General features: G+C 50.4%; 1 protein-coding gene across 3 annotated transcripts in view; it reads left to right on the top strand.

Annotated features, from left to right (window-relative positions):
* The window catches only part of TOX2 (TOX high mobility group box family member 2), a 130,172-nt gene that overhangs the window by 102,490 nt on the left and 14,428 nt on the right, over positions 1–13,254 (top strand). For all 3 annotated transcript variants that reach the window (XM_032198450.1, XM_032198451.1, XM_032198452.1), the window contains exons 4-5: positions 4,816–5,055; positions 8,937–9,164. In XM_032198450.1, the coding sequence (XP_032054341.1) occupies positions 4,816–5,055; positions 8,937–9,164 (468 nt within the window). The remainder of the gene's footprint in view (positions 1–4,815; positions 5,056–8,936; positions 9,165–13,254) is intronic.

The following is a 13,254-nucleotide window of genomic DNA, read 5'->3' as shown; positions in this document are numbered from 1 at the left end:
GTACGCATGTGGTAGATCAGCTTGTCACTGCTCCTTCCTGGAGTTTGTTATATATTTGCCACTGAAACCATTAAGTTATCACCAGTGATAACTTTGTAGATGGTGCAGCAAGTAGGCAAGAAATGACAGAGGTGCAGAGCTTTTTGCACAGCCCGATAAACTAACCACAAGTATCAACATGCATCTGGGGAGCCAGCACTGTCCCACCTGCAGGAGGGAAAAAGTGTTTGGAGATGAAGACCCTTCTCCTTGGAGATGTCTCTGGGAGGGTGGGGAGCACCCCTGCTCTGAGGTGGGTGCTGGCTGCTGCGCAGGTGACCTGAAGAACTGTGAAATTGAGAGCTGTGCGTTCAAATGTGCCATAGAGCAAGTCTGAGCCACAAACATACGGTTTTTACATCGTGAATGTGGATTTGCTCTTTGTTGCCCGGCTCTGAAGTCAGAGATGCTCCTTACAAACCTGTAACTGTAAAACCTCTTCCTGGGTTTGATGAAGAAAAACTGCAATTCTGGTAGTTCCCAGAAACATCCTTGTGCCCAAACCCCCAAAGCAGGCACCAGGTGCACAGGGGATGCTCGGCCCCAGCATCCCAGGGGGAGGCGCAGCCACAGCCAGGACCCCCCCTGTGTGCAGAAAGGCTCTGCCGTGGGATGGGTGCCCCCCAGCCCCTACAAAATGAACTGCTTCCTTTTTAAATCCTCTGCTACCGTTGCCCTCATGTTCATAATAGGATGATCAGTGGAACCAAAGATGTGGCTGTTACTTTAAAGGATAAATTAGTTTGACTCTTAACTCAATAATTAAAACTGTTATGGCTATGAGCCTGCAGGGATAATGTACTATTATTATAGTCATTTGTTTCAATTAAATGCTTACTGATTTTACAATAGCAGCTGGGCACCTGTGTGAGATAGCTATTACTCTGAACAAGACATCTCAAATTCCAGCAGAAATTTGTCACCGCACTAAAGCATTTTACATAGACCATGAAAGTTTATTAGGAGCAGTTACAAATCGGGAAGAGGAGGGGTGGTAATTGGGGATATATTTTCTTATCAGCTTCCCTCTCTCCCTCTCTCTCTCTTTTTTAAGTAAATCATCTTTAAGCATTTCAGCTATGGTGATGCGTTTACATTTAAACTTCAATACAGGAAAAAGCCTGCTGGGAAAACTTGGCTTCAAAGCTGTTCAGCAGCTGATTTCTCTCCCTGGTTGCTTGTGATTGTAATGGCTTGTTCTCAGGAGCAAACCCAAGGGTTCCCAAACCACAACCTTGAACCTCGTCATAATGGTGCTTCGGTGTCCGCGCTGCAGAAGGGTGGCTGGCCCTTCTCCATGGAGCACAGCGCCCCTGACATTTGTCAACCCGTTCTTCTCTCCTTAGGATTAGCCAAAGCCTTTGTAGGACTTATATGCATATTCATTAAAAAAAAAAAAAATATTGTGGGAAAAAAAAAAAAAAAGAAGCTGTCTTTGAGTTAGCGCAGCCTTTGGGAATCTGCTAAGTAAGATGCACTTAATTACTTCAGCTCTGACTACAACACATTTCTCTCCTGTCTCCTCCGAGATGTAAAGCAGCTACTCGGTGGAGGCTGCAAATACTCCCCAGGCCTGTGTCAGTGTCACACAGTGACCTTGCTGCACCAAGTGGTGCACGGCACGGGCAGGATCGGACCCAGCTCTGAGCCCACCCCTCCTGGTGGCAGAGTTAATCGTAGTTGTATATAATTAACACGTGCTCATGGCGGGCACTGCTGGGGTGCTCGGCTTTGCCATGGTCACAATTTCACTTGTCACTCTGACCTAACAAGGCCACATGCTGCAGGGGAGCAACTCGGAGCCCTGCCCTGGGTGTCTCCTTCCTTGGGGCTGTCTGGGCGTTGTCCATAACTTTGGGTGCACACTGACACCCCTACAGCAGCTCAATAGCTGTAGGGTCTCAGAGCAGGACTAACCCTTTCCCCAGCTTGAGCGAGGGCTGTCACCTCCAAAAAGCCCCCAGAAGAAGTGCTGGGGCGGCTCGCCTTCATTCCCACCCTAAACCTGTTAAATTTGGGGAAAACAAATGGCTTTTCCACCGTGCGCCCTCTTCTGTCCTGAGAGCATCGGTGCTGCAGTGAACGGGGGCCAGGAGCTGTGGGCAGGGGCTCTGGGCAGGGGGCAGCTGGCGTCTTGCTTCAAAAACTACTTTTTTAATTGAAAAATGGGAAATTGAGAGAAGCTTAGTGAGTGGGAAATGGCAGGGCCAGATCCTGCCCTTCCCTGGACAGACCTGCTGGCCGGAGAGCCTGGAGGTGGGGGAGAGGGAGGACTGGGGGCAAAACCAGCAAATTTTGTAAGTTTATATTTATAGCAAAGGTTATAAGTAAAAAATGTCTCTTTTTAATGATGTACAGATACAGGCAACTGTATGAGAGGAGGCTTTGGGGTGTCCCAGGAAAAATGCTAGTGTGGTTGGGTTGCTGTCAGCAAGAGGCTTCTTCATGGATGCTGTGGGCCAGGGCTCAGGTTTCCCTTTTTTCCTATGAATTTTCATAAGCATTTACAGCACGTGTCCCATATCCATAATTGCACTCCCGGACTTGTTCTGCTCTATTGCATAAATAACATGCACTGTAAAGAAAAAGTGTATGATTACATATTTAATGGATAAATGGAGCCGTTGTGGTCTATTGGCCACATAATAAAAGTTTCAGAAAAATTGTCTTAATACAGTATTTACCCAAGAGACTACTATGGCTGCAAATATGAATGTGCTATTTTATTATTTTTTTTAATTTTTAAGCCATGTTTCATAGCCTTCCCTGTTTCTAAAATGCCCGTCTTCTAAACTTTTCCTTCATTTGAATTTAAAATACGAACAATCAATTATTCTTTTCCTTAGCAGCAAGCAGATCTCCTTGGACATGAGAGGTCTGGATTAAACAAGCAAAACCTGAGACAAACATACCTTTACCTCCACCAGAATTTGGGAAGGAGCCTGCCGCTCGAGGGCGAGTGGGTGCCAACCCTCCTTGCCACCTTGCAGGCTCCTCATCACCACCTGTCCCACCCTGACCATTCCCACAGCATTTGTGAATTCAGTTTTCAATGCAGGAATCCCCTCTCCCCTGCACCCCACACTGCCGGAGCCCTCTGTCCATCCCCACCTTGCTTTGCAGGCAGCAGCATACACGCCCGCGATGTCTTTTTGGCCAGGGTTTCCTACGTGTTGCATGTTGCAAGGAAAGGCCAAAGCTTTGCAGCCAGGCAGCTTTTAATGGTGCTTAAAACTTCCCACGGATCGGGAACCCACGAGTTTCCTTGGCTGCACAGCAGAGCAAAGCCAGCCCTGCTGCTTTTGCACACAGGCATTTTCCTGCTAGCATGAGGATGGCAGTGCAACGTGGCCCCCGAGCCAACCTCGGCCAAACTCCTGCTGCTGTTTAAATACAAGGTGTGCTTTTCTTCCTGCAAGTTAAATCCCCGTGCTTTGTAATTAATGCAGCAAAAGGGCAGAGCTAGGAGAGGCTGCTCCCCTAACACGCACTCCTCTACCGACAGAGAATCCGAAAGACAGAGCGGAGGACGCTGCCTGGTGTTGTGCAAAGCTCTTGATTCCTGACCTGCAGCACTAAATCTGGTTTTGCGTTGGGATTTATTTCCTCTGAAACCTGCCGAGCCCTCGCAGGTCTTCCCTGGGTTTCTTTCTGTATGTGCTGCTAATGGAGTTGGCAAGCCTCCCCTGTTAATGAGAGATTGCACCTCAGCGGGCTTATCGGAAATGAAGGTTGTTAATAAATAAAGCCTGGGTCTTTAAGCTTGTGTTAACATTAATCAGATTAATATAAAAGGGGAAAAAAACACTGTTTCAGCGGGCTTTGCCTTCCCTCCTGCTGCCTCCCTGTGCAGCTGGATTTGGCCGTGCAGCGGAAGGCAGCTCGGAGCCCAGGGCTGGGGGCTCTCCACCGGGGTCGGAGGGATGGGTCTGGATGTGGGGTCTGGGCTCAGCACACAGGGGCAGCCCCAAACCTTCCATAGTACAGCAGGAGCAATCCCCATCCCGGCTGATCTGCCCTCCTTGGCCCTTGCAAGGCTTTTTTCTGTTCCCACCTGACCCAACCACTTAAACTCTGGTTTGTCCCGTGGCACTTTGGTTTATGCCCCACCAGATATTATTACTTTGTCCAACTTAGCACTCAGCGCCTCTGATTCACTATGTGTGTGTTCCGTTTTCCTCCTGAATCATTCAAGGCTGAGCAGCCTTCTGCTGGCAGACGGTGCCCTGGCCCCATGTCCCTGCAGCTGTGTGCCATCAGCCACCACAGGCCCCTTTGACATCCCATCTTTTCTGCATTATGGGAACAGCCAAGTGAGAATTAGGAATAAATGGGCATTTCAGAGCAGCTCTGCCATGTTCCCTCCTCTCTCTTCTCCCCCCACATGCACACACCTGCATTGCCTCTCCTTGTCTCATCTCAAAACCGTAGCGGGCAGCCAGGAGGTCTCTGCCCTTCTCTGGTTGTTACTCTGCCACACTCCCTCTGAGTGGGATCAGGACCGACAGCAGTATTTAAAATCGGAAGAGCAGGTGGTGACCGCCAGCAGAGCTTGTCCCTACACCCCGGCTCAGTCTCCAAAACTCCCAGGACGTGGTGACACTCTCACGTCTGCCTTTGATTTGGCCCCAGATTGATCCTTTCTGAACTCTTCTTTCTGCCCTCTGGTAGGTGCCACCGGTCCCTGAGGCAGTGTAAGGGTATAACAACTAAACGGCGGTGTAACCGATCAGTCAATACGTCTTTTAATTACAACGTGATATTCTCCTACCTCAGATCCAGGAGATGGTCCACTCGGACGCCACGTCCTACGAGTCCAACCGACAGGTGCCCCTGCTCAACCGCCCCGGGATGCTGGCGGGGCCCATGAGCGCGCTCAGCCAGTCGCAGCTGATCTCTCAGATGGGGATGCGCAGCGGTGTCGCCCACGGCTCCCCATCGCCCCCGGGAAGCAAGTCTGCTACACCATCTCCCTCCAGTTCTACTCAGGAAGAGGAGACAGAGTCACATTATAAGGTACGTGCCGTCACACCTCTTCTAACAGGCGGGCGGAGGATGGCAGATGATGTTTTCCACTGAGGGATAAATCACACTAAATAAGAGCGATAATCTGTCCTTTTTGTATATATAGCTTTTGTGTGTATAGCCTCTCTTGGAAAGCCTTGGGAAAGACTGTCCCAAGGATGGGAAAATCATTTCTGGACTAGGGTGAGGTGCAGGAGGTTGGTGCTCGTGCCTGGGGGGTGCATGCAGCAGCATCGGCAGGGGAGCTGGGCTTTCCTCTGCGAGGCTGGCCAGGTGCGTCGAGCTGCTGCGTGCTCAGTGAGGGTTTTACAAGCAAGGCAAGGTCAGTGCTAGGGCTCTGCAAATTTATTGGCACAAAACTAGGTTTCTGGGGACAGGTAGAGGAGATTAAAACAAGGAACAAAAGTGAGGTAGGATTTCACTGGGCTCACTGGACGTGGCCTGCTAGGGATTGAAACAGAAATCATAAGTAACAGAGGAAAAGTCTCCTGGCTTTTAGTTCACCCAGGTGGAGTTTTATTTATTTAGCAATGTCTTAGGGGCACAGAGTCCCCCAACAAAACTGCTGCTGAGCATAGCATGAGGAAGCCCAAGGCTTTCCCAGGGCTGCTGGGACACCTCGGTTATTGCCCATCTTTCTCAAAATACCCCTGCAAAGCAAACTCTTCCTGCTCTCTCCTGTAAGCCTTCCATCTGTTATCTGCTGGGGACAAATTGCAGCAATTACAGGGGTGATGCCTACATCCTGCATGCCTACAGGTCAACCTGGGGCTCCCTGGGGGACTTCAATCAGAGCCTCTCAGGGAAAAGCTTCTCCTGGACAGTGCTGATCCAAGGATGACACCATCAGCACTGACACTGTAACCTCATCCCCTAAAAATACCTGGTAGGATTTAAATGTATAACCAGAACCACAAACAGTGCAGAGACTGGAAAACCAGGAAAATGCTAGGAATGAGCAAAAAGAGAAAATGCTTTTCCATGGAAATCCAGGCAAAGTTATTCTCATCATTCATACAGTTTTTCATCCATTGGCAGCTTTCCCTTCAGGGCATTTCACAGCAGAGTGAAATGTGGATGCCAAAACTGAGGTTTGGTGGACTAAAACTGTACCAAGACTTGATACAGATGGTTGGAAACAGGCGGGGGTTTCCTGAACCCTCTGACTGCACATTAGGAGGGTGCTGTGGGATGTGTTGTGCCACTGGACACCATGGTCTGCCATCTCCCAGAACCTGTATCACACAGTTCCAGGCACTTATCGCAGAGATGAAATCTTTCCTGCCAGTGGAAAATGAGTTTTCATCTTAGTTACACACCAGGTTCTCTCCCTGCCTCTTCCAGCATCCCTCAGCTCTCCCCTTGGCAGCTGGGTGCTGCAGGAGGCACTGGCGAGGACGTGGCTTTGGAGGTCAGACCTCATGTTCCCTCTGAGCCACTGATGCACGTTGGGTAGGAGGAGTATGGAAATGTCCAAATGATGACAGCATGCAGCGATTTGATTTGATTTTTTTTTTTATGATCTTAAATGCTTGCCCCCTCATTTTTCCGCCCTGTGAAATGCCCAGCAAGATAAGTGAAAAAAGAGGGATGTGTTTGATGGCGGAAGGAGACCAGAAATGTAAAGACAGCAGCAGAACCGCTGTGTGCCCTGCAGGTTTCTGTTTGCCTTCTCTACATACACAGCTGTTGGAAACATTCAGAGGGACCCATTGGTCGTTGTTTGTATGGCCATTAGTGGTCCTTGTACAGCAAGTCATCAAAGCAATGTCTGATGAACAGAAATCAGTCTTGTGGACAACAAAGCCACACATTAATGAAATGAGTCTGATGCCAGAGGGTGGTTCAGGTCCAGCAGGTCCTCAGAGTCAGGGAGCCTGTGATTTTAGGAGGTGATCTTGGAGGTCTTTTCCAACCCTAATGACGCTGCGTTCTGTGATTCCATCCTGCTGCATGAGCCTTCATGGTCGGTCTGAGTGCGGCTCACCCCATAGGGGACGCAGTCGCTCCGGGACACGAATACAGCTCAGGGTCCTCAGGAGTGTTCTGCAGGGGCTGTGGTCTCACCCCGTGCTGCATCACACCTGGGGAGCTCCAGGAAAACCAAGCAGAGCCCTGCCCAGCTCTGCAAACTCCAAGCCAGCCTAGGCTCAAGATGTGCCAGCTCCGTGCACCCTTGCAGGCATCATCCTTCGGTTTTCCACGAATGCCGTTTGCTCTTTGACGCTGCTGGAGCAGGGCTGGTTGGAAAACCATCGTCGAGGCTGTTGTATCGTGACTGTTGCTGGCTCCTTTGCCTGGCCACCGACTGTGAGCAGAACAGGTCCCCCCACGGCGCCTGAGTGAATCGAGCGGGATCGCAGTTAGTTAAAATACCATCTCGCTCGCTAATGGACTGAAGCCCTGTTATGAATTTTTTTCCTCCTAATAAGGTGGCCTTTCACCTCCAGGCCTCCCATTCAAGCCCAATTGGACAATTTTAAATTAAATGCAATTTTTTTGGTCTCTCTGCTCATTCACTAATGGTCACTGTCTCTTTGATAAATGTCACTGCGCTGATACTGAACTTAATGACCAGTCAAGAGCTGCTGCGTGGAGAACACGAGCGCGGCTGCCCTTTCCTCCCCGTGCTGGCCCGTGCCAGCTGAAACGAAGCCTCTTAAATCCAAGCACTCCAGTGCTTGCAATCAAATCAGCAAATCCATCAGGAGCAAAGCCCTTTTGCTCCCAACACTCACTGGGAGGTGCAGTTTTCACAGTATCTTGGTGTTCAGGTGTCAATTGTTTGTGTGGTGTTTTTTTTTAATGTTTTTAAACCCCTGAGTGATAGACCGGGCAACTTCCTAAGTGGTAGAATTGCCCCGTGCGGCTGGTAGAGCTGAAGCTCCTTTGGTCAGTGCTGAGCGTGGTGGGGATTGCAGGCGGGGGTGCTAGCACGTCACGGGCACCCGCCAAGCAGAGATTGAGACCGCAGCCGCCAGCTGGCAGCTGATGGTTTTATCCTCTGCTGTGTTCCACCTCTGGTGTATTCAGGTTTTTCTCTCCACTCCAAAACAAGGACAGTAACGCTTCCCTGGGGTCTGAGCTTTCGCTGAGCACAGTTAATGCCTCGAGACCTTTGTCAAGCGGCCAAGCACTGCCCAGGGCTCTCCTCCTTTGCACTCCAAGGCTTCTGCAGCCCCGTGTATCCAGCAGGCTGCCCGGGGCATCTCGGCAGAGAGTGAGCATTAGGACCTGATTCCTGCACTGCCTTCTCTGGTGACATCCCTGTTTGCACCTTGGTGTTTTACTCCCAGCACTGTGTCCTGCTCCCCTCAGTCCCAGCTGGTGCTGAGCGCAGGCTGCAACCAGGCAGGCTGTAATGAGGGGCACCTGATGGATGAGTTCAAAATAGCATCACTGTTGTAGCTTTTTCATGGATAGGAATACTTTAGCATTAGCAGGGTGAAACAAATTGGGGGTGGGGGGGAGAATATGTGTGGTGCTGGTGCTGCTGGGTGGGTGCTTGCACCCTTCCTGCCTCAAGCCAAGTCACTGGCGAGGAAAGTCAGAAGCAGCTTGCAAAGGGGGATTGTTGGGCAGGGTGGAAGCTGAGTTTGGGGAAGTTCATGATTAAAGGAATCACTGTGAAGCAGTGTGTTCAGCGAGGTCCTGCAAGAGGATGGAAGGAGGGATCTTGCAATGCCAGGGACAGAGGTGGCTGAGGCTAAGCATTGGGAAAGCCCCAGCATCAGAGGGAGGCTCCCTGGGGGCAGAAGAGGCCCCCAGAGCATCCTCACCATGCTGGGAGCCCTCCCCTGCCCTGCCTCATCCCCATCACCTGCGTCAGACAGCGCTCAGCTGCCCGCTAAGGGACTGTCTTGGTTTTGCAGGTCACTGGAGAGAAAAGACCATCGACAGACCTGGGCAAAAAGCCCAAAAGCCAAAAGAAGAAGAAAAAGAAGGATCCCAATGAGCCCCAGAAGCCTGTGTCAGCTTACGCCCTGTTTTTCAGAGACACGCAAGCCGCTATCAAAGGGCAAAACCCCAATGCTACCTTCGGAGACGTATCGAAAATTGTTGCATCAATGTGGGACAGTTTGGGAGAAGAACAAAAACAAGTGAGTTATCTTTTGAGTGTTTTTCTTTCAGCTGTTAGTGGGGTTTTCCATGGTAGAGGGTCAGCATCACCCCAGGCCCGTTCAAAGCATAGCCAGGGGCTCTGGTAGGATGCTTCATCTCTGTTCCTCTTGTAGGAAAATCCCTGTTGTTACATGGGGAAGCACAAATCTTTCTGACAACAAGTTGTTCTCTGTAAGTACAACCTTAGTAAAAACCTCTGTGGTCTTGCTCTGCCATGAGCTTCTTCTAGCCTTGGATGGGAGATGGTATTTGCCTATTTGCTTAAAAGGAGTGACTGCAAAGTGCTGAAAAACTGTTAAGTCTGTACACCACTGGCCTGAAATAGAATGTTTAGGCTTCAAAAGCTCAGAGAGCAGACCTTGAAGGGGCCTTGCAGAGGAAACTCCTGCCCAAGGGCTGTCAGCCGTGTTCAGGCTGCTCGCAAGGAGGCGCCCGGGCCCTGGTGTAAGCGCTTTGTGGATGCCGAGTGGGTTACTAAAGCCTGTAATTGCTCCATGCCTGTTGAGAAAACCCCAGGGAACGCTTTCCGTAGCATGTACGGCTTTTTATCAGGCAGAGTGAGGGCTGACACCATGTGCAATACGTCTCTGAGCCCAAACACGCCTCAGCTGACAATCCTCCAGCACCAAGCCCTTAGAGCCTGGCTCCGTCCCCCACTGGGTGTCCACGGCCAGGACTTGGAGCAGCTGCATTTGGGGTGGGAGCAGCAGGGAGGGAAAAATCGTTTAAATGGACGTCGTGCTGCTAGGACATAGCCTTAAAAAGCTTCAGGCTTTGGTGCAAGGATGGGTTCAGGAGCATGGAGAAGCTGCCCCAGCTTCTCCGTCTCCTCTTTCTCCTGCTCTCCTCCCTTCCAGCATCCCAGTCTGCCTCTCCCTCACTCCATCTGGCTACAGACATCTCTGTAGATCAGGCGCTGAGCTCGACTGCAAGCGTGGTTTATCTAATGGAAGTGCTGGGGCAACCCTGACTCAGCACAGTGCAACTGTTCGGCTCTTAATTAACAGCGGGGATTAAACCAGTCCGTTTATCTTCCCCACTAACTCTCCCTTCTTCTGCTTTATGAGATAGCGGCAGCTTCACTGTCTCTTTACACGCGCTTTCTAAGTGGCTCCATTTCTCCCTCTGTAATTGATTTAATTAAGTCATTTGTTCCTTGTCTGGATGCTTAAATATTAACTTCCTGCCTTTGTCTCCAGCTGTGCACTTCCCTCCCAGCCCCGCTGCCTCCCTGGCCGGGGGGATGCTCTGTGGCTTTGCCTCGTGGGATGGGGCACGTTCACGCCTCCAGCCTCTGCCTGGAGAAGTTTCCTTAGTCCCTGCTGGCTTTCTCATGCCAGCAGCCCCCGTCAAGTTTGTTTAGATTCGTAAGGCAACACAATGGAAAGATGAAAAGCAAAAAAGGAAGTAAATAAAAAAACTAGCAAAATGTCTTGAAAAGATAAAAAGAAGGATGTCCAGCGTGTCCTTTCTCCCAAGGACAGCGGGGCGTGATGCACACAGGCGTGGTGAAGGCACGCAGCCTGTGCCAAGCACTCCCTCGGCACCTCTGGGTAGGGGACGGTGACCGAGCAGGACAGCTCGGCAGTGATGGCATCACTGCCCAATATCAGCCCGGGACCTTTCAGAATATTTTCATATCCTCACTGCAGAAAGCAGTGCGGACGACAAGCCGGGGAAAAGCCAACACAGCGAGGGCAGAGCAGACAAGAGGGGCCAAACCTGTGTGTCCTCACTCAGGTCTGACCAAGGTTTCAGTTAAAGAAAGCTTCCCCTCACCCTGCTGTGAGAAAAGAGGGTGAATTTGAGGCTGGAGGAGGAAATCTGGGGCTGGACTGTCATCCTGGGCTTGGATCCCTTCCACCCCAAAATTCAGGGAGATGTTGGGGCTGAGGATGCTGCACCACATCTCTGGGCAGCCATCATGTAGACCCCAGCCCCACCGTGCAGCTCATCAGCAATTGCTTTCACCGCTGCAGTTTCTGCTTCAGATGAGGTTTATGAACCTCATTTTCCACTTCCCAGTGAGCACGGCATTTCCTGATCAGGGGACAGCAGGCAGCGCAGGGAGGGGGCACAATAAACCTAATTTCCACCATTTCTGCAAAGGGAACTGGGATGCCACCCGTGTGCCAGAGAGCTCAGGCCGGCATGCAGAGGGTTAATCCCCTGCCGTTTGGGCTGCTAATGATTATATGCACTGTAATATCAAAGCTGTAGCTATTTATTTGCCATTGAGCAGGTGCTGCTGCTCCCACAAAGCAAATTTGCTTTCTCCTCCTGATGAAACAAGCAAAATAAAGGTTGCTCACGTCCCATTTCAGATATGTTTTTTTTTTCTCTGTGCACGAGCTGAAAGACAAACACTGAACGGGAACCAGAATGCATATTATGCAAGAAACCATATAATCTAGGAGCATCTTTGATTTGGCTGCTGCTGTCACAGACATGTATTTCACAGAGGGGCTTTTTTTTTTTCCTTCTCTTTTCTGTCGTTCTTACTGGTTTATCATTTGTGCCTTTGTCATTTTGTTCCTTCTTCTTCTTCTCCTCTCAGCCTCTTCACAATGAATCTTCATTTTCCCTCTGACACACTTGTATCTAAATTTCCTTATTTCCTGCCTTTTTTTATTTATATCTGTTGCCTGGTGATTTGATCATGCTGTGGAATACAGGATTAGCAATCTCCGTGTCCTTGGGTACCGCTCAAGGACACCTGTTCGGCAAGTGGCGGTTTTCTTCCCCATTTTAACCCCTTCCAGCGTGGCCGCGTGTGCCTCGCAGCCACAAATAACAATACCCTCAAATATCTGCGGCGCCGCATTAGCAGGACCTTGTAATCTGCATTCTTCAACAGCTGGCGTGGCCCTTTCTAAGGAGCTTACATGGGAATCTGAAGAATGTGACTCGAGGAAAAAAAAAATATTAATATGTACTCTTTGAACTTTGCAAATAGTTTAGCAGCTGTTCCCGGAGAGATAGCTTAGACTACAGTGGAGAGCAAAATGCTAATTCAGCTGGTATTACCGGGAGGGTACCTGCCATCCTAATCCGCCTGCAGCTCCCAGCCCCTGCCGCTTGTTTCGGGAGCAGACATCGGCTGGTGCTGGCAGCGCTGTCCGGAGAGCTTGGAGAGGGCTGCCTGATCCGATGGGGATGAGAAGGGTTTCTAATTGGGGGAAAAAGGAGGTCGGTGAGGAGCCTCCTGGTGATGGAGCATGGGGAAGATGACTAGAAGTGGAAGTTGTAGGTGTCTCTGCTGCTTTCGTTTATAAACCCACAGGCGTTGCATTAGGAAATCCAGCAGCACATTGGGTCGGTGTTTCCCTAGATCCTGGAAGCTCAGAGGAGAGGCTTTAAGAAGCTCTTGAGCAATCTGCTGTGAGAGCCCTGGGTTAAGTCACCCAAAGTGAGCAAAGCAAGGTCAGACATAGCTTCTTCAGGTGGGACTGGAGCTCCGGGGACCCAGCAGGGACACAAAGCACCGGCTCACGGTGGCCCTGCTTTGCCAGGACCAGTCCAGTAAGGCAAAACTGCCCCGTGGCAAAATGCATACACGATTTTCCCATACCAATGCATAGCCTGGAGAATAATACAGCGTGCACACTCCAGGGGTAAATTACCCAACAGAAAAATGAATCGCTCAGCAGAAAATAATAGATCACCCATCTAATCAGATCCATCTGCTTGTTGAACCTGATACATCAGCTGGTGGCAGGACTCTGCCCATAGCTGCAGCAGGACAGACAAGTCCAGGGCCAGCTGTACTAAGGCAGAGCCATCACAGCAGACATCCCGGGGGATCTGTGTGCAGTGTGGCCAGCAAACATCCCATTTCCAGCATTGCTACAGGGCTGGAAGAGCATAGTGGTCGGTCTGGGAGTTGCAAGGAGGTTTCAGCTCCTTCTGAGTGTCAAGGAAAGCCATGTGCCAGAGAAGGGCGAAAGCACCAGTCCCAAGCAAAATGTTTAGAGCTCTGGTGGAGATCTGAATAATGATCGGGAAGACGTTAAAAGCAGCTACAAGAGTGTGACTTCTGTTCTTGGGCAGCAAAATCAGAGCTGTGAA

The sequence above is a fragment of the Aythya fuligula genome, chromosome 16 (assembly GCF_009819795.1).
Source record: "Aythya fuligula isolate bAytFul2 chromosome 16, bAytFul2.pri, whole genome shotgun sequence".
In the NCBI taxonomy this organism is placed as follows: domain Eukaryota; kingdom Metazoa; phylum Chordata; class Aves; order Anseriformes; family Anatidae; genus Aythya; species Aythya fuligula.
This window is presented reverse-complemented; position numbering and strand designations above follow the sequence as displayed.